The 21,495-nt window shown below is 38.2% G+C and overlaps 1 protein-coding gene across 1 annotated transcript in view; it reads right to left on the bottom strand.

Moving 5' to 3' along the window:
- LOC114054313 (collectin-12) overlaps window positions 1-21,495 on the bottom strand; it is a 231,053-nt gene that overhangs the window by 190,508 nt on the left and 19,050 nt on the right. Inside the window, exon 2 of the mRNA XM_027877531.1 lies at window positions 17,937-17,987. Coding sequence (XP_027733332.1) covers window positions 17,937-17,987 — 51 coding nt within the window. The remainder of the gene's footprint in view (window positions 1-17,936; window positions 17,988-21,495) is intronic.

The raw sequence follows: 21,495 nt of genomic DNA, 5'->3' as shown, positions 1-21,495 counted from the left end.
AAGTTAAGTTGAGGAATACCCAAAGGCCAGTGAAGAGATATGAGAAGGCAGCCACAACTACACATTGCCAATGAGGAACTGTGTAGGAGAGTAGTGCAAAGTGTGACATCAGAGAAATGTATTACTGGGAAAGATGGGATAGTAGTCAATTGTCAAGAATAAGAGAGAAGGATGACTGATGGACAGCCCATATGCTCCACTGGTTTCCATGCGGTGTCAAGAGAACAGAAGGAAAACCTTCAGGCCTTTGGGTAAATCTTCTGTGGTGAATCTGTGGAAAGACACGGATGATGGATGAAGGTTTCACAGAAAGGGCAGGCATGGATGGATTATGATCTTTACCATGGGAACTCCCACAGTGGTGAGATCACAGATCCACTGAAGAACTGAGTGATCAAGTGGAAATTATCTTACTGTGCCTGTGTAGACACAATTCCAGATAACTGCAGAAAAATCATATTCTGGATCCAATGTTAAACTAACACTACTAATACACCTAGATACCAACAGTAACAAAATCTAGGTTTACAATGGTTGGAAAAGAATCCAAAAATGGGGAAGGGAATGAACATTTAGGTAGTGCCTACAATGTGCCAGGCACTTTTTACAAATATTATCCCATTTGACTCTCACAACAACCCTGGGAGGCAGGAACTGTTCTTATCTCCAATTTGTAGTGGAGAAAACTGAGACAAACAGAAGTTAAGGAACTTGCCTAGGGTCACACAGCTAGTAAGTGTCTGAGGCCAGATTTGAACTCAGATCTTCCTGACTCAAAGCCCAGCACTCTATCCACTGTACAAGGCTTAACTGTGTCTAGAAAACAATCCAAAAAAAAAGATGATGAATGATCATCCCTCTCCCCTAATGTAACTAATAACAGGTGATCCTTAAGAACTGCTGAAGGCATACCAAATTGTGAGTTTCTGCTTTACACTTCTAGGTTCGAATGTATGAAACTGTAGTTTCTGAGCCCCCACTGGAGCACTTCCCACTTATATAAAGCAGTCACAATGGCACAGTTAATTCTTAACATGAAATATTAGCTAAATGAGAAGGCAAAAGCCATAATAATCTTAACATGATAATTTACTCAAAAAGAAAGACAAAAGCACACTGTTAAATGGATTGTTACACAATCAAAATAACAACCTACTCATAGTACATAGTAGGGGCTTAATAAATGCTTAATGAATTATTGAATTGAATTACTCCAAATCACTTGGTCCTCTTCAAAGGCTGTTTACTCTTTCCCTGGAAGAAGCTACTTTTCTGCAACTCTCAGGCTTCTTAGGTAGCTTTAAGTTCTTTTAGTAAAGCAGAAGCATTATACATGTACTCTTTCAGTAAGCACAGCAGCCCTTAGCATTCTTGGGGTCTGCAGCTTTCTAGGCATGCTCCCTTGGCTGGGTGCTAAAGCAATATTGAGCTATTTCTACTTGTCTTTTTTTGAACATGTTGAATTTAAGATGTCTACGGGACAGCTGGTTTGAAATGTCTAGTGGAGTCCTGGTGATTCAGGACTGTAACTCAAGAGAGAGACTAGGACTAAATAAATATAGATCTAAGTCATCTGCATAGAGATGGCAAGTGAACCCATGGGTAACTGACAGGGTTACCAAGTGAAAAAATGTAAAGAAAAAAAGAGAAAAGGGTCAGAGACAGAGCACAGAATATCTTTCACTCCCCAAAACACCTTTATCCCAAATGGCTTCTCCTTTCACTTCCCATCTTTGTTAAAATTCCACCTCCTTTGGTACAACTGTTTTTTTCAGATAGGGATGAGGTGTTTAGCAATATAATTAACCCAATTCATATTAAGGTGACCCCATGTGAAATGAAATGAAGCATTTCAGATAGTGTGAAGGAGAGATGTAGGAGCAGGAGGCCCACCAAACGCCATTTTTTAAAATGGAAAAGCAGGAAGGCAAGTTATTTTGGAGTTTTGTGGAGACCTTCAAAGGGGCCTCAGAGTGGTATCCTAACTACCACTTTCCTGACTCTAGCAGTTCCTCTAATCTCTCCCTAGAGCTAGTCTGTTCATTTCTCTCTTAAACTATCTTGCAGAACCACCTTAATTCCAAGTCCCTGTTTCCATAACCGACTGCCCCAACCCAACCTTGAGGAAGTCATATAACCTCAGTTCCAGTCTTTGGAAGCCTCCTCCAGACTCAAGGGTTAGCCTCTAGGGAAGTATGGTGATATTAGAGGAATGGAGTCTTCCACATAGATGACCCTACCCTACTCCCAACCAAAACTACTAATGTTCAAGAAAACTCATTCTTCCTAGCTTGCCAACATGAGTTTCTTAATTTTATAGCATGATCATCTGCTCACAAATTTGAAAAGCATCGAAGGAAACACTGGTTATGCAAGAGATTAGAGAATTGAACTCGCTCAGGAAAAGGGGCTCACTCTTGTTATAGAATTTAGGAGACAAAAGGGGGAAAGTCCCAAGATTTATAGGACCACTTGGTACACTGTCTTCTATAAAGTCACCAACTAGAACAGGGAATATTTCCATAGGTAAGAGGGGATTTGAAAAACCACAGTCTCTTTGGATTGTCAGCTAATGTGATACTTGTTTGATGATAACCAGTGTGGTTAAGATTTTCATTCAGCATGTCTTTCATTAACTTGAAAAGCACAAACAAAAATTTCATAACATGATAAATATGACCAGATTACTGAATTCATTTCCTTGAGATTGTTGTTAATGGCAACATTATAGTTCTATTAATTTGCAGATACATACATTTGAAGAATGACCCAATTGATTTAATATGATTGGTGGGGAATGAACTCTTTCATATTTTAATTTGAAAGAAGATTGACTCAAGACACAAAAGCCTTGCTATATATCTTTATGGGATTGAGAAAGTACATGAAAAGAACATAGAACAGACAGATTGGAATGAACCGCTCCAATCTGGAACCAAGGATGGATTGGTATGAATTTTCCACTTGTTAATTTTTACCAAATGTTTAAAGTTTAGCTTTTAAGCCCACTTATAATCCCATATTTTTCTTATAAGTATGACATAGATTGAATGATGACATACAGCTTCAAAGTTCAATTCACATTAAAACACCAGTTCACATGATGTCCCTAATTGTATGATACTAAAAAGTACTGTGTCCATTTTATAGATGGAAAATTCCTAGTTCTTTCTCTCTCCAACTCTGTTAATGTATTCCTATTCTTGGGCTCTCAGATAACTTTATGTCTTTCCAAGATTTTCCTCCTATAAAAAGTTAGTACCTTTGAACCAAATTAGCTTATTAAATATTTCCAGAGCCAATTAAAAGCCACTGTTAATATTAGCATGCGTTCATATGTTAACACTTAAGAGTTTCAACAATTCAAGACATATGAAGCAATTGGGAAAGGAAACACCTTCCTCAAATGACTTTCTAGGGCTTATGCCAGGCAGGATCTCTGTCTTAGTATGGTATCCCTGCTGTTGGGCACAAGAAGACAGGGTCTTGAATAAAAACCCTTAGTTAAGTGGATGAGTGTATTCATGAAGGAGAGAAATAGAGGATGGGAAGAATGTGGGGTAGGAAGAAATGTTTAACATTTTTTTTCTCCAAAACATTTAAATTTGTCAATCTTCTAGTCCCTAATTCCCCTCCAGGAAGGAGGAAGAGGGTGAAAGAACAGAGGCAGCATCTATTTCCCCCTAGCTTGGGGTGCCCCCTATTGTACTTTTGGAAATCCTGCTGGTGGGAGGGGAGGCATTTTTATAATTGGCTATTATTTTTTTCTTTTATGCAAGTCCATCATTGTTTATATGAGTCTTTGTGTTTTTCATTAACTTACACTAAAAAAAAGGCCTTCTGCTTTTAAAAAATTATTCATGATGCCCAGCAAATTATTGATGGCTAATAAATGTCGTGTAATTTTTATGTCTCATTGACTAAGAAGGTCACTTTCCCATTTTAAAGAGTCTTGCTTGTCTCAATTTCTCTGCAAATCTCATGAAAGGAGTGCTCCTTAAGGCCTACCAGCTTTCACCTACATTTTTCTTCAAGTTCTTGTTTGTCTCTCTGTACTCACTTTCCCTGTGACCCAATGGGTGCTTTTTTAAAAAAATTCCTTTTTGTTCCTTTCCCCTACTCCCACCTTCCTGAATCCTTGACATGAAGTTCCATGTCACAATGACATTGTCATTGTAAACATACTTTAGGGTTTACTTTGGGAAATCTGTCTTGAGTCACCATCATGTGACTAATTGGTAAGATAATTAGAAATGTAAAGTTTTTGATTAGGAGAGAGAAAACAGAAAAAAAAATCAGAAAAAAAAATTTTCCCCTCCTAAAAACATTTTTTTGTTTTATTTGATAGAAAAGATCAGATTATAAAATTCTTTTTTTAGACTGATGAAGAAAATGTTTGATATAAATGTCCATATATTGCTACACAGTTTATACCCCCCCAAATTGATTTCTAAAATATATTTAAGGGGGAGATTTATATGAAAAATTATCCCTAGCAATGGCCACAATCTTGTCAGAAAACGCTTTTGCTGGACTTTCTTTGCCAAACAGGCCTGGTAATATTAATTGTTTTAAGACTCTGTATTTTCACTGACAAGTACAAAGGAAGTAAGTAAAAACTTTATTAAGAAACAGGAAGAATAAAGCTGAGGATGATTCAAGATTTCCTAGAGTGAGACTTCAAACATGATTAGAATAAGAAGAACATGATTTGGTCAGTAGTTTAAATTGCTCCAAATCTCTTGGAGCCAAGATTAAAAGGCAGAAATGAAATGGTATCAGATTATAAAACAAACAACACACTTAGGACATGATGTCTTACAGGTAATTTCAAATGGTGTGAGTCAGAGCATCTTCAGGTCTTTTATTCATTCTAATACCACACTAATGCTAAATGCCAATGATAATGACAATAATAAAACAAAGAATGGTGTGAGACCCTGCAGCTCTGAGAAATCCATGGCAGTCTTCCAGGAAGAATTTGCTGAGAGTAGAAGAAATAGCAGCAGCCCCAGCAGGAGTGATTAACCCTTCTAGTACTACATAGGTAAGGAGGAGGTTAAAGGAACTAGTATTCCCCCCTTCCTCTGCAGAATTTAAGCTATATTAAGGTAGGGATTGTTTCTTTGTTTTGTCATTTTATCCCAAAAGCCTAGCACTGTGCCCAAACACAGTAGCTGCTTAATAAATACCTTTTGGAATGAATTTGGATACTATGAGAGACCCCATAGCTACTCTTTGGATGAAGGAAAACATGAAGAACATGAGGTTTGACAAGAGTAGTTTACAAGAATGGCCCTAGCTCTCTGTAGTAACATACTGGCCTGACCAAGGAACACTTCAAATGCCAGGGGAGAGGCTGAGATAAATCTAGCTTTAAATAAAATAACCTTTTATTCAAGAAACTGCTTTATACAAGGGCCTGTCCTAAGTACTGGAGCCATGAAGATGAAAAAAAAAAAATCACATAATTCCTGTCTTCAAGGAGTTTGCAATCTAATGGGGGGAGGGAGAAGGAGGTTATGACATACTTACAAGTAAGTACGACACCGTGTAGAAAAGGAGAGTGATAAAGGGAAGACCAAAGAGAGCTAAGAAAATGAGGGAGAATCAGGGAAGGCTTGGTGAAGGTTTCATCCTAGCTGAACCCTGAAGGAAGAGAAAGGTTTCAAAGGAAGAGATGAAGAGGCAGTATATTCTAGGTATGTGGTGTAATCTGTGGAAATGCATGGATATAAAAGATAAAAGGTTAAGATCATGGAATATCTAATCATCCCATTTGGCTAGGATATAGAATGTAGATAATAGGGCAACCAGGTGGTACAGTGGATAGAACACAGGCTCTGGATTCAGGAGGACTGAGTTCAAATCCAGTCTCAGACACATAACACTTACTAGCTGTGTGACCCTGGGCAAGTCACTTAACTCCATTGCCTAGCCAAAAAAAAAATAGAATGTAGATAATAAGGCTACAAAAATAAATTAGAGCTAGAATGCAGAGTCCCCTAATTGCTAGGCTAAGGAATTTGTAGACCCTCTCCCCCACCATCAATTTTTAAAGTAATAGGGAGTCCCTGAAGGATTTTAAGAAGGGGAGTGACATGGTTAGACCTGAACATTAGGAAAATTATTTTCATAGCCAAAGGATAGATTGGAGAGGGAAATGATGGAGCCACCCTAGGCTTCAAGTATGAAATGGCATTGGAAGGATGCAAAGAGGCCCACTTCTTGCAAACCACCATTCCCATTCAAATTTTTTCTCCATTGGCTATGCATTTGAATTAACAAAATTTTAAATCATTAACTCTATTTGATTGCCTCTAGTCTTTGTCTTCAAGAGGCCTCATGAGTTATCCTGGCCCCTTCCTACTTTTCCAGTCTTCATATGCTTTAGTCCTTCCATGTCGTCTATAATTCAGCTACACCATCCTTCTTGCTATTCCATGCCCTTAACACTATAGCTCTCTACTCCATGCCTTAAACCTAGAATACCCTGCCTCCTCACTTCCTGCTCTGGGCTTCCCTTTCTTCTTTCAGGTCACAGTTCAGATCCTACCTTCTTCAAAAGGTCTTTCTCGGTCTTCCCCAATCCCTCTTCTCCTCTCCTTCCCCTTGTGCCTTACTATGTAGTAAATATTTAATAAATGCATGTTGACTGACTGACCTATATCCCTTAACCTGGTGTGCTTAACTTTTCTGTGTCATTGTCCTCTTTGGCAGAGGTGAAGCCTATGGATCCCCTCTCAGAATGGTCTTAAATGAATAAAATAAAATATATCAGATTACCAAAGAAACCAGTAGCGTTGAAATAAAAATGCAATTTTTCCCATTCAAGTTCATTGACCCCATGGAATCTATCCACAGACACCTTTGAACCCAAGGTTAAGAGATCCTGCCTTAATTATATTAACAGGGACCAGATCATGACACTGAGGCAAATAGGAAACAGGAAAGGCAAATGTTGAATGTGAAGGAAAGAAGGGGAGAATGATCCACTTGAGCACTGAAGCCTGGGGTAGGAAAGACAGGTGGAAAGGAATAAAAGATGACTGTAGGGAAGCTGGCTCTAAGGACTAGATTCACCTAAAATAGGAAGAAGTCCACCAAAAAAAAAACTCACCCACAAAAAACAGAAAATGGAAAATGCCAAAGACACAGTTTTTCTTGGATTGACCATGGATAGCATCCTTAATCATGAATTTCCCCAGAACCTGGCCTCAGAGCAGCAGCCATGGCTGCCCTGTATTTTATGAAAGGTTTCTGAGCAATTGACATTACTATAAGCAAACTTTCAAAACTCTGCTGAATTGTTTTTAGTTGCTTGAATTTTTTTCCCAAAAGGATTGATTTCTTTCCCATCGTATCCCCTATAATCCACCACTGAAAAAAATCCTAATTTTTTCATGCTGTCAACCAAAAAACAGCTAAACCTTTCCAAAAAAAACAAAACATATTCAGCTTAAGACCAAGTGTAGGAAATACAGATTCCCTACCCCACCTCCTCACCCAAATTCATGAGCAACTGAAAACCAGGAAGGTTTGGGGTGGGAATTATAATTGAAACAGTGGGGCAATTTTGACTGCTGTGTTCAGTACTACAGCCATTATGTAATGATGAGCTACTGTTGATTTGGTCTACATACATTCACTAAACTATTTTACTTCTCCAGCAAAAGCTATGAGATACTATTGAAAAATGGAAGTTGTGAAAAACTCAATTCACAGTCTAAGCTGTCTCTTCCAAAAGCCATAGTAGAAACCAAAAACAAATTTATTATTCATGTTTGAGGAAAAAAACAGGTTAGATTCCTTTTCTTTTTTTTTTTTTGCAAAATTATAATTAATGGGATGGACAATAAAAGGGCACTTTGGAGCCTCCCAAACCCCAGATTTTATGATTGTCTAAATAAGTCTATGACACAGTAAATATGTCTTACAGAATCATTGGAGGCTCACAGAGTTTGGGTCACATGGCTAGTTAAGAGCCTAGAGTCACAGGATTAGTAAGTATTAGGGGCAAAATTTGAACCTAGACCTTCCTGACTTATAGGATCATAAAATTAGAGCTGTAAGGGACCTTAGAGGTCTTTAAGTCCAGCCTCTCATTTTACAGATAAGGAAACTGAGACACAAAGAAGTTAAATGATTTGCCTAAGGTCTCATAGCTAGTGTCTGAAGCAGGATTTGAACTCAGGTCTTCCTGTCTCCAAGACCAGTAGTCTATCTACTATATCAATCTTTCTACTCTGCTGCCTTAATCTGAGAAATAAGTAAATAAATTTCTTTAGAAAATTCTTTTCCAAGAGCGTTTAAAGAAAACTGATAGATAGCTACCTTTCTAAAATGCTATGAGTGTTGTCCTTCCAGAAGCAGGGGAATGGACTAGATGACCCACTGAGGTCCCATCCAACAGTCTTATTATTTGAACAGTTAAAAGAAATTATGTCTGATGCCTTCTTTTTGTGCCTGCTCCTTAGATTATATTGCATGTAAATTCTCATAGACTCAGGAATAGCTGAATTCATTATGATTTACAGAACATAAATGCTAGAGTTATTGATATCTATGAAGAGATGCTTACTTCATAGCTCTATTAAAAAAAAAATTCACATGGGCACCAAGCCAGACTTATGTTCTATTGTTCTTTAACACATTTCTCTTTTCAGTTTCATCCCTCTGACTTTTTTTTCATTCTTTCTGTTTAAAGATGTTTGGAAAAGGTACTGCTGAAAGGACAGCCCTCACACTGGGCTCATTTAGTCATTCCCCACAGGAAATGATGGAAATTCCTAACATTCTTATCAGGGGAAAGGGTTAATGTTGCTGGTGTCAGTCTTTGGGGAGGAGGGTGGTGAGAGGAATGTGAGAGGAAAGCAATAGTTTGTTTTCTGAAACAGATGACTTCAAAGGCATTTCTCTACTCAAATCTGAAAGCCCAGTCAGGGAGATGCTTTCAGAAGGGCAGTTGGGTCCCCAAAGTCCAAGCAAGGCAACCCAACTGGGACATCAGACTGTTTGCCCTTAGCACCATCTACTCAGGAAACCACTTCAGGGTTTTTTTTTTCTCCACTGAAACTAGAAACTTCACCTTGCCTCGAAGAAGGAATCATCACTTCTGATGACAGGAAAATAGCTAAGGATGAATGTTTTCTCTTTTTCAAAAGAAAACCCAAATAATCCACCACACTCTTATTTCTTCAGCACCCTCTTAGTTTCCTGTCAGGTAGCAACTCAGGGAGTTGACAATAGGTACAAAATGCAAGTTTTATATATTGTGTTTGTGTACTGGGAGGTGTGTAATGAACAAGGGCCTGGGAAGGGGAGGTTGGAGATAGTGAAGTCTCAGGACTGGTCCAATTCAATAAATAGTTATTGAGCCCTACTATATACCTATCACTTTGCCAGTTAAACCGCTTAATAAAATGATTGTTCATTTAAAATTATTTTGAAAGGGGGGACATTAAAGAGAGGGATAACAAGGCCCTTACATATCAGTGGCTATGGATAATAATAATAATTTTCATATATCTAGTACTTTATAGAAAATACTTTCTTCCATAGGAACATTAATGTAATATAAGCTGTGAATTAGTATAGTCATTTTGGAAAGCAATTTGGAATTATGTGATTAAAGTGACTAAAATGTCCATGCCCCGACCCAGAGACTCCATTACTAGGCTTATACTTCAAGGAGGCCATCGATAAGAAGAAAATCTCTCTCTCTCTGTATATATATATATACATGTGTGTATATGCATGTGTGTACATATGTATGTATATATGTGTATATATATGTGTGTGTGTATGTAGATATATACAAAATCTTGGCATTTTTGTGGTATCACAGAACTGGAAACCACAAAGCTGACTATCAAATGGGGAATGGCTAGACAAGTTACGGTACATAAATTTAATGAAATATTACTGTGCTGTAAGAAACAACAAATATGATGAATGCAGAGAAGCAGAGCAAGGCATAAATTGATGCAGAGTGAAGTAAACAGAGCCCAAACGACTACAATAATATGAATGGAAAAAGCGACCACAAACAATTAAAAATGAATATTTCAAAATTACAAAGAACAAGCTTGACCCAAAGAAAGCATGTGAGAAGATACCTTCTCCAACTCCTTTGTAGAGGTATATGGGGGAAGAGAGGGTAGTATCAGGAGAGTGGGACATTGCATATATTTTCAGACTTTTTTGATGAATTGATTGATTTGATTGATTTTTTTCTTCTTGTTCTTTGTCTTTTTAAAAAAAGTCTTTGGGATGGGATGGCTTTCTGGACAGAGGAGGGGGAGAGATATATAGGAAGAAATTTAGGCAATATAAGAGCAAATGGCATCAATAAAATGTATTTTTAAAAAAAGAAAACACTTTCTTCACAATCATCCTAGATAGTACAAGGAAAATAAGTAGTTTAAGTATTAAATTTCTTACAGTTTAAGAAACAAATAGGCATATGCATGTGAAGCTGTGAGCAAGTAAGGTTCTTTTAGGTCAAATTGGAATGCACATTCGTGTCTATTGGCAGGGGAGGTGGTCCCAGATACACAGGATGTGCCTTTTAAAAAAAGCCCAACAACAAACCTCTATCCCATAAATCCTATTCTCCAGGTTTTTTCCTTGAGACTTTATCACTTCATTTCCACAAAGAACTGAGTTCCACTTCACAGAGAATGACTTCCTCCTATTTGTTGTTATTGTTTCACAACTTGCAACCTTATGGATCTGTTTCTCTCCTGTGATGTGACTAATGACAACAAACACACTATGGCTATTAATAATCCCTAAAGCTGAGCCCCAGGGAAGCAATTTGGTTAGAGTTTTGTTTGCCAAACACTGACCAACAAATGTTTCCAGCTGCCCACAATTACTCAATGTAAACTTTTATATCTACAGGACTTTTACCCATGTTTTTCATAGGCTCAGCAACGTATCTCCTGGTCTTCCGTCATTCAAACTTTGAGCATCCTGTTATTAAATGAATTTGTATTCCAAAAACAACAAAAGAAAGCCCAATGCAATGAAGCAAGCAAGGTTGGATTTATCTCCATCACTTCCCCATCATGGACCAGGGAGATGAGGTCAGGGAGACAGGCAAGGCTATATCACAGAACAAAGGAACTTGAAAATCTAGTGACTATGCTCCAAAGGTCTGCTCCTCACTACTGAGTCAAGTCAACAAGTCAACACACATTAAGTGCCTACTTCGTGCTGGGCACTGTGCTAAGCACTGGAGATATAAAGGAAGGCAAAACCAAACCAAACCAAAACAAAACACCCAAAACCTAGTCTCTGCCCTTAAAATCTCACAGTCTAATGGGAGAGACAACATACAAGTAACTATGTACAAACAAGACACATATAAGATGAATTGGTGATAACCTCAGAAGGAAAGCACCACCAAGGCTGCCTGCCACAGGGAGAAGGACAGGATGCTAAGAGTGAGTTTAAATCCTTTTGTCTTTTTCCATGATCTAAGCACCAACTTGGGGACTCTTGGAATTCAGAAGTCATGTGCTCTGGAGCCCCATCAAGCCCACAAAGGGCACCGTGTCATCAAATCAAAGAATGCCAGTGATAGAAGGGATAATAGAGACATAATCAAATCCATTCACCCCATTTTACAGATGAGCAAACTGAGTCACATAGTAATTAGCTGATTTGTCTAAAGCCACATAGTTAATAAGTGGTGGAGCTTGGAACTAGTGCTGAGTTCACCTGGTTGCCAGGCAAATACTTTTCCACTCTCCCCATGCCCAGCTGGCATTTATCTTTAAGGTTTGCAAAGGGCTGTACAAATATCATCTTTTTTTATTCTTACAACAATCCTGGGAAGTGGATGCTATTATCACCCCCATGTTTCAGATGAGGAAATTAAGGCAGATGGAGGTTACAGCTTGCCCAGGATCACAACTCCATTCAGCATAATAAAATACTTCAAATGGAGAGCAACTACATTATTGTCATCATCATCATCATCATCATCATTATCACAATGACACCTCTTAAATTCATAATGCTCTAGCCTATATTGTCTTCTTTTGCCCTCACTAGACCCCTGTGAGGTGATCAGAGAAGAGATTATTATTTCCAGTTGATGGAGGAAGAAACTGAGACCTTAAGAGAAGAACCTTATCCCATCTCCTAAGTGGTCTGTCACTTAGCTACTGTCTAGACATGGATAACATTTCTACATAAGAAATAAGCTAAGGATTAAGCCCGTGTAGAGATGCAACATTGGGAAGTGGTAAAGGAGTTGAGCTTGGGATCAGAGGTCGGGGTCTCAAGCTTGGGTAGTGCCTTCCCTCTGAAGACTATCTCTAATTTATCCCACTTACCAGCTGTGTAACAGCTTTGAACAAAACTTTTGACAGTTCACCTGACCTTTTTGTGCTTTAGTGTCCTCATCTTTAAAATTAGAATAATGATGATGATAATGATTATATCTGCCCTGTGTGCCCCACAGGTTTGATATGAAGATCAAATGGAATAATGCATGTGAAAGTGCTTTGAATATTGTAAAGAGCAATCCAAAAATAGCATATTTAAGTCACTGAGAGGCAGCATGGTAGTATGTCTAGACCAGCGGTGGGGAACCTGTGGCCTCAAGGCCACTGAGGAAGGTTCTGTGAAGTTTGGATTCAGTCAAAGGGCCACACTTGAGGACCTAGAGGGCCACATGTGGCCTTGAGGCTGCAAGTTCCCAACCCTTGGTCTAGACGATTAGCCTGGGGGCCAGGACAACTTGGGTTCAAGTCCTTGAGTTCTGTCACTTACTAGAGATGTAACTGGGTAAGTCGCTTAACTTCACAGTGTCCCAGGCAACTCTCTAAGACTATTAAATTGCATAATAGCTGCCCATCTGCATTACTAAAGGGGTTTCCTCCCCCGGAGCTCTCAGTACTAATGAAATCACAAATCAGGAAGAAGAAGAAGAAGAAGAAGAAGAAGAAGAAGAAGAAGAAGAAGAGGAAGAAGAGGAAGAAGAGGAAGAAGAAGAAGAATTACCTATACATTGGTAGTTTTTGAGAAAAGCATTCACTGTTTATTAGTAAATATGACCTTGTATGTGAGGAAACGCAAAATGTTAAATTCTTACCATTATCTAATTCCTCTAATAAATAAGGAGTTATAGAATTTTAAGAATGCCTCAGAAATCTTTGGAAATTTTATCTTTTAAGGATTATTGAATTTGCTTTTCTGAAATTATCTCTGTTATGAATTTCTTCATTTCTTGGATTCCATTTAGAGAAACTCAATAGCAGAATTCCAAGTGTAAGTTTCCAAATGCAAATGAAGGGATAATCCAGAACTCCACACTTTACCATTCACACCTTGGAAATGAACTGGCATTTTTCCTTCTCCTTCCCAAGATCATTTTAATGAAAAAAAAAACTGGGGGATGTGTTCATATTAATCGTATGACTAACCCATAACTTTTGGAAGACATTTTTGGATCATTATATCAAATACATTCCAACATTTTGAACTGATGCCTTTAAAATATGAACTAATTCTCTTCTTTTTGCTAACTCTAATAATAATAAAATTTTCCAATGTCATTCAAGACATTGTAAGATAATGATAATGAGGAAAAGGGGAAGAGAATAACTTATACTCTGATTCAGTTTCCATAAAAGACATTTTTAAAAATTAACAGATAATAAACTATCCCAAATCATTTACATACTAATACCTCTCTATCCAGGCTCATCTATCCAAGGGTCAGGGAAAGCTGACAGCTGAAATCAACAGAAATCTCCAACTTCCAGATAGTTAATCCTTCTACATTTTCCTCATTAAAGCTTTTATCAGAGTGACTTAACAAGTGGCAAATTGGCTTGTTTCAGCCTCACTATACACTTTATTCTACTTTTTTAAAATTTTTGGGCAATTGGGGTTAAGTGACTTGCGTAGGGTCACACAGCTAGTAAATGTCAAGTGTTTGGTCTGAGGCCGGATTTGAACTCAGGTCCTCCTGACTTCAGGGCTGGTGCTCTATCCACTGTGCCACCTAGCTGCCCCCCTCACCATACACTTTAGCTTTGCTCAGAAAAAGGTGTTAACAAACAACGGGAGATCAGAAAAATGGCCTGGATAAGCCTGAGGTTAATTAGTCATCCCTAGAATGATACAGCTGGAAAGAACCTTAGACATCATTTAATCTAACCCCTTCCTCCTACAGAAGAGGAAACTGAGACCCAGAGGGGAGCAAGAATTTCTCCATAGTTTAAAAAAAAGCATAGGTTTTATAGCTGGAAAGGATGTTAGAGACTGTTGAGTTTAACCCCCTAATTTTACAGATGAGGAAATTGAGGCACACAGATTAAGCGGTTTGTTCCAAGTTATACAGTGTATGAGGCCTGTCTTCCTGACTGCTAGTCCAGCATTCTATCCCCTATCCTACATTACTGCTCAATAACCAGTCCCTGAATAATTGGGGATGACATTAAAATCGTATATATACAATAGGAAATAAATGTCTATTTTGTTCATTTATTGTTGACTGTATTGAATTGACCTGTTGGACTGACCATTTCATTCCCTGCTTGATAAACTCCAGTGGCTCTAGCTCTCCTGTAGCATCAAAGACGACCTCCTCCATTCAGCATTCCAAGCTCTTCACAAACTGGCTCCAACTTGCCTTTCCACACATTACTCCTCGTCAAGCACACTAAGGTACAACCAAAATGGCCTTCTTGGCTATTCTTCATACGCAACAACCTATCTCCATCTCCATGCTTTGGCATACACCATCCCCTCATGTCAGGAAAGCATTCCCTCTTCAGCGTCATGTTTTAGAATCCCTACTTTCCTTCCATGCTCAATTCAAGCACCAGCTCCCATATTAGACCTTTCCTGAGCCACTCAGCCGCTAGCTCCTAAAGGTCCCTTCCCCCATTACATTATGTTTATTTTTTGGGTATACTTTGTGTGCACTTGTTTTCTCCCCAGAACATGTAAACTTCTTAAGGAAAGATACTGTTTCATTTTTGTCTTTGGCTCTCCAGTGTCTAACACAGTACTTACCACATAGTAAACACTTAATAAATGCTTGCTGATTAACTGATAAAATAACACCAATAGGATTACAATATAACACCTGTCCCTTATTTTCTGCAATAAATAGGTCCATGCAAGACTGTATTTTTCGTAAATAAAATATATTAAGTATGGTAAAGGAGCATGTTATTTAAAGAACCTCTGTAGTGAATCTTTTATTAATGTTTTATGTTGTAAATATCTCCATAATTTTTCTAAATTCAGATTTTCGTATGTTCATTGTATTAAGGAAGATATACTATAATCAGTGAGCTAAGTCATCCATATTATCCAGTCTGACCATACTCAACACCAGATTGATTCATTCCTATATCATTTTTTAGGTATTGTATCTAGCACTTTAGGTTCTTGTTCAGTCATATCCTCATTTGGGGCTTTCTTGGCAAAGATACTAGAGGGGTTTGCCATTTCCTTCTCCAGTTCATTTGACACATAAGTAAACTGAGATAAATAAACAGCATTAAGTGACTTGCCCAGGGTCACACAGCAAGTAATTGTCCCAGGCCACATTTGAACTCGGGTCTTCTTGACTTCAGATTTGGTGCTCTATCCACTGCACCACCTAGCTACTTCCAGCTAGCACATTATAGTTTGCGGAGGTATATATTAAATAATATGTATATATATACATATATATGTTAATTTATATCTCTCCATAAACTCAACTTTGAAGTATGCTGACATGTTGACATGTTATAGTGGCTATGCTGAGTGTAGGCTACATCCAGTTCTATTCAGTCAAAAAATACTTATATTAAGGGCTCCCTATGTGCCAGGCACTTTGCTAAGCACTGGCGTATGTAGTACAATGCCTTATCTAACTTCAGGCAAGTCAGATCACCTCTCCCTGGGTCTCAGTTTCCTCTTTTGTAAAATGAAGGAATTGGACTACACAAAGTCCTAGATCCCTTCCAGCTGTAAAACTTAACTTCATCCTGAACAAGACCCCCATGAATTTATCTTAAAATCGTCAAGATTCTTTATCTTGATTCAATTTTCCCATTCATAACTTCATCCTACTCTTCCCGGTAAGTAGTACCACCCGGTATCATTCCTTTCACTTCTTGGAGTGTACACTATTCCAATATTTGTAGGCTGTTATCATTTTTCCCTTTGGTCATCACTGTTAAGCAACTTCTACTCACATGTTTGGTTCCTTAGTTATCGTAAATTAATCCCTCCAATTTTTTTATTTTATTTTTTCTTGCTTTTTACAATGCTCCCATTAATCTCTCTACAATTTAAGAGCAATGAAACTTTCTCCAGCAAGTGATAAATAAAATTTCTCTCAAAGTCAATGTTGCCAAAGGAATTCTTTTTGTTCACTGTTCAAAATACTTTTGGTGATATCCTATGCTCACAGGTATCTCAATTTTTTTTCCTAATTGCTTTTCTCTCTTGTATTTTGTATCTGTCTGTCTACCAATCACTGCTGCTGTATTATTTTCCCTTATCTTGCCTATTTCTTTTTCTCTTTTCTGAGTGCCTTCTTTAATAGTTTCTGGTTTCATCTTCATTCTCCCTTGCCTCTCCCCCACTTCAGTGAACTCCCAAACAGAATAACACAACTGCACATGCCAGAAATATTGACTCTGCAGCCTTGGCCAGGGGTAGAGAGAGGTTCACCATAAATAGCAGAATATGCTACCCTGTCTGTGTGCTTATAGAAGAACAGTGGGTTTAATACAACTGTATTCCAATCTAAAAACACTATTTACCCGGAAAGTGACAAAGGAAGAAAAAAAGTAAGGGGGGGAGCTGTACTTGGGAAGGGACATTTAGAAGGAAAAAAGGTAAAAACAAGTAGGGAGCTAGTACAGCTGGGAATTGTTAACTTTAATCAAAGGGTAGTCTGTCTCTGTCTCTCTCCAGTGTCTTTCTTGTGTCTCTCTGATTCTGTCTCTTCCTGTCTCTGTCTTCTGTCTCTGTCTGTCTCTGCCTCTCTCTCTTTCCTTCTCCCTCTCTCATTCTCTCCTCTCCTTTCCATGTCTCCTTCTCTGTCTCTCTTTCCTATCTGCCCCCACCATAAAAGCCATCTAGACAGATGGAACTTGTTTCTCATTATACTTTCTTTAAATCCTGCAATGGTTTTGGTTTTTTTGTTTTGTTTTGTTTTGTTTGCTTTCTAAGCATCTGAAAAATCAAAATAGAGGATCCATGAAATGCATTCTCAAGACAGACAGTTCCTCCATGGCTGCCTCATGACTTCCAGTTTGTATCCTGCTCAAGAAGCCCGAAGGAACATTTTTTTGTTTGTTGTTCTTTGTTCTGTAAGAGGACCAGAATGGCATTACTACTGTGGATAAGTTGATGTTAACTGAGATAATGGTGAGGTTGGGGTTTGGTTGAGAAATGAGTAGCAGGTCACATAAGGGAAATACAGCTGTTCTCTTAACAGTTGAATCAAGAAATCTCGTGTGTTTAACCTCTGCCTTATTAAAAGTTTACATGTCCCATTCTTACTGCTTCTTCACCTAGCTAAAATGTCAGTCTTATATTCAGTAAGCAGCCCCTTGGATATTCCATCACCCTAACTCTTTTTCTAGTTGCTACTATCCCCAATGGGCTTTACAGTTGTTAGAGGTTTATTCCCAAAGAAAAATGCATTTCTTCCACAAGATACATCTCCCTTCAACTTACATCATAACAGCTCATCTACTGGCACCAGTTTCAGTTACATCAGCCACTGACGGACATCCCTTTGTCAAACTAAATATAAAACAGATCCCTGGAACCGGAGGAGTCCATCAGAAAAGTCTCTGCTAGCACATGCCCAATGCTGATCTTGTTCGGATTACTCCACAATTCTTTACTCTATCTCAGCAACAACGCACAAGGAATGGGAGACGGTATTCATTACTTACCAAACCTCTTGTAACCGAAGGACTGCACCTCCTCCTCCTCTGCAAAATCGTCTACAAATAAACAAAAGGTAGAAAACTGATATGTTAGCACTGGAAAATAATATTGGAAGTGAAATGTGGCTCAATAAGTATCTGCTTAGGTGGTTAGGATATTTTCAAACAACTGATCTTATGGGCATTCTTTCCTTCACATATGTTGAACATGGATGAATACAGACTGTTATTTCCTAAGTATATTCTCACATCCAATGTACCTGACATAAATTCCAGTAAACATCAGAGGGTGTTTTGATGACAGCTTTCTTAATCTTCTTCTCTAGGATGGGGAGCTTCAAGTCTAATTAAAAATGTCTAGAAATAATACTAATAGTTTACATTTATGTAATATGTAATAGAGATAGATAAATCCAGGTATCTTTTTAGATCTGTTTCCTGAGTAGTCTGTCACTTTTCTAATACTTTCTCTGACGTATTCAAAGCTTTCTTCACAACAGACCTGAGAGGTATGTAGTAGTATTATTCCCATTTTAGAGATGAGGAAATAGGCTCAGAGGTTAAATGACTCACAATTATGCAGCTAGTAAATGGCAGAGGTGAGCCCTTCAGTCAATTCAACAAATATTTATTAAATTCCAACTATGTGCAAAGCATTGTACCAGACAGGGACACAAAGATGGAAAAGGACACTGCCAGTAGTTTACATTCTAGTAGGTGAATGAGACATGTATGCAAATAATTATAATACTAATTAGAATGTGTTCAATGTAGAGGAAAAATCAAAACATAGCAGGAAAGACTTGGGAAAGAAGAGAGGGAGTGATCCCCTTTACCTTCAGGGATCAGGGAAAGTCTTGTGGATTTCAACAGACAATTCAACCAGCAAATATTTACTGATTGTGAGCAAGGTACAATATTCTATGTTCTGGAGATATAAAAACTTAAAAAATGAAACAGTCCTGCCTTCAAGGACTGACCTTATAATCTACTGCAAGGGTGGGATGCTACATATATGCAGTTATAATACCAGGGGCAAAGAAGAGACCCAGGCTACTAGGAAAATAGTAGGAAAAAAATCAACTCCATCTAGTGTAGAGGTTGCAAACATATGGTCTGCAGGCCAAAAGCATCCCACAAGACTTCCGAGTGTGGCCTGAACCAGGTTAAAATATATTTGGGAAATATTTAACAAAATAAATAAGATTATAAGAAAACATAGATAAATATCATATTTTAAAACTAAGTCACTATGAGACAGCATGGCTCCTTATGTATGGACTAGTGGCCCTATTTGGTTTGAGTTTCTATTTGAGTTTGACATCACAGATCTTGGGAATTACGGAAATCTTTATGGAGGAGGTGATATGGTAGCTGAGCTTAGAAGGAAAAGAAAGATTTCAAAAGACAGAGATAAGGAAGGAATCTTCCTTATAAGGGATAGCCTCTATCAAAGAGCAGAGGCAGGAAAAAGCTGGAAAAGACTCCAGAACAACTAGCCACCCAAGCTGCCTGGAATGTTGAGTGAGTGGAGTAGGGCAATGTGAATAAGGTTGGAAAGGAAGGTTGGAGCCAGTTTTGAGAGGACCTCAAGTACAGGTTAAAGAATTATATTTTATCTTAAAGGCAATAGGGAGCCACTGAATCTTTTTGAGTAAAGTAATGAAATAACTGGCAGACCTGTGCCATTTGAAGATTAATTTTGGCAGCTGAGTAAGGACTGATTAGAAAGGTGACAACTTGGCAGCAGAAAGAACAATGGAGGGCAATGGCCCCACTATATGTGAGTGCACAAGGGTAGGAGAAGATTTTTTTACTTCATGTCCAGTGCTTTTTCCTTTATACTGCTCTGCTTATCCAGTGAAAGCATACTACAAACCAAAGAAGTGCAGGTAATTTCCTTGTTGTGTGGAATTCTTTGGTCACTTAACAAGAAAAATGTTTAAGACAAATTTGAAAACAACTAAGCATTAAAAATTATGTAGGCCAGGCTAGCTTCTAAGTAGCCTAAAATCCTCCTCCTAAATACAGATAAGTACAAATGCTTAACATTCCAGTGGACTGTTGCCTCCCTATTCTATGAGCACTGAACTCTAAGACTTCTCATTTTAAAGTTTAAATTAGGTGTGGTTGTGTAGGGCAGATTTTGCTGCTTTTTAAAACTACAGCCAAACACATTTAATGAGGAAAATTAAGCCTTATCATACCATATCTAGGTCTCTGGGAGCTCTAAGAAAATTATTATTCATCATCATTATTACATCTGATCTTGATTTGCATCACAAATATACTCAGTTGTCATAATCCACTGATTTGTTTTTTTATTTCCACTGGGTTCCTTTGTGATCTTAGGATGGGTCTATGAAGATAAATTATTTGGCTAACTGAAATAAAAAATGCATCATCTTCAGTGATCCAAAGCTTAACCCAATGTCCAACAGATAGTAGGAAATTAATAAATGTTTATTGACTGACCAACCAATCCAGAAAATTATGACTCCTTTCCCCCAAAGGCACCCAAATGGATGAGACTGTATACTTGGAGTGCTCATTTATTGTGAGAAAATATATCTTAAGACTGGGTCTGAAGTCTATAACACCTTTTCTCTGCCTTTTCTATAGTCTTTTATTTTGCCAATCCTACTTATTGTGAGGAAGTTAAGAAGATTGGGTCTGTGAGGATACCCTGAGTACATGAGTGAATTGGTTTTTCTGCCACGTAGATCCACAGTTTTATGTTCTATGTAAAAAGTTTGTTGACAAAAGGAATGGTAACCTTTCTATCCATTTTGGCTAATAGTTCCTGTGAGTTGAATTGATGAGAGGCTCGGGTCGCTCTACAATTAAGTGAAAAACCTTGTCTGTTGATAGGACAGACAATCAAGTTGCTTACACTCATGCTTGTTACACAATATTTAAAGGGGTATGAATGTCCTGGCTCCTGTGTCTGCTGCCCTTGCCCAGGTGCTTACACCCAAAAGTCAAGTAGACTGATTTCCTGTCAGCTCCCTTCACAAACAGATCATCCAAAAAGTGCTCAGGAGGTACAGAGAGCCACAGAGGATCAGGGAATAAAATTGGGGAATATGGCATAACTCAACAGGATTATGTCTGAGTGTGGGTCAGTCTAGCAGACAAGATAAGTGGTTAAAAATGAATTTTCTTTTATAAAAAATGTTCTCAGCTATGGCAGGCATACAATGGCTTTTCTAAGGCCCAAATGGGTTCAATGATGTTTGACTCAGCACACACAACCTTGCGGTGTCTCCTAACATTTTTCTCAAGACATGAAGAGACAAGCTAAGTGCATCCCTAACCATCTTTGTGGATGTCATGGCACAACAGGCAAGTGTGCCAGAATCTTTTCAAAATCTTCCTTTTGGCTTCTCAAACCCAAACTTAATCCTTCCCTAAGAAAGCTGCATCTAACTTGATCCCCTTCTCAGACAGGTCTCCCGAACAGCCTGCCACTTTTCCAGTACTGTCTTTGACATATTCAAAGCCAAAGCAAGGACTAGATTCCTAAACAAATAAGGATTTGGTTGAGATTTAAGACCCAGAGACT

Source organism: Vombatus ursinus, unplaced genomic scaffold, assembly GCF_900497805.2.
Source record: "Vombatus ursinus unplaced genomic scaffold, bare-nosed wombat genome assembly UNPS02014812.1, whole genome shotgun sequence".
NCBI classification, from domain to species: domain Eukaryota; kingdom Metazoa; phylum Chordata; class Mammalia; order Diprotodontia; family Vombatidae; genus Vombatus; species Vombatus ursinus.
Note: the sequence above shows the minus strand (reverse complement) of the source record. Positions and strands in the feature narration are given on the sequence as shown.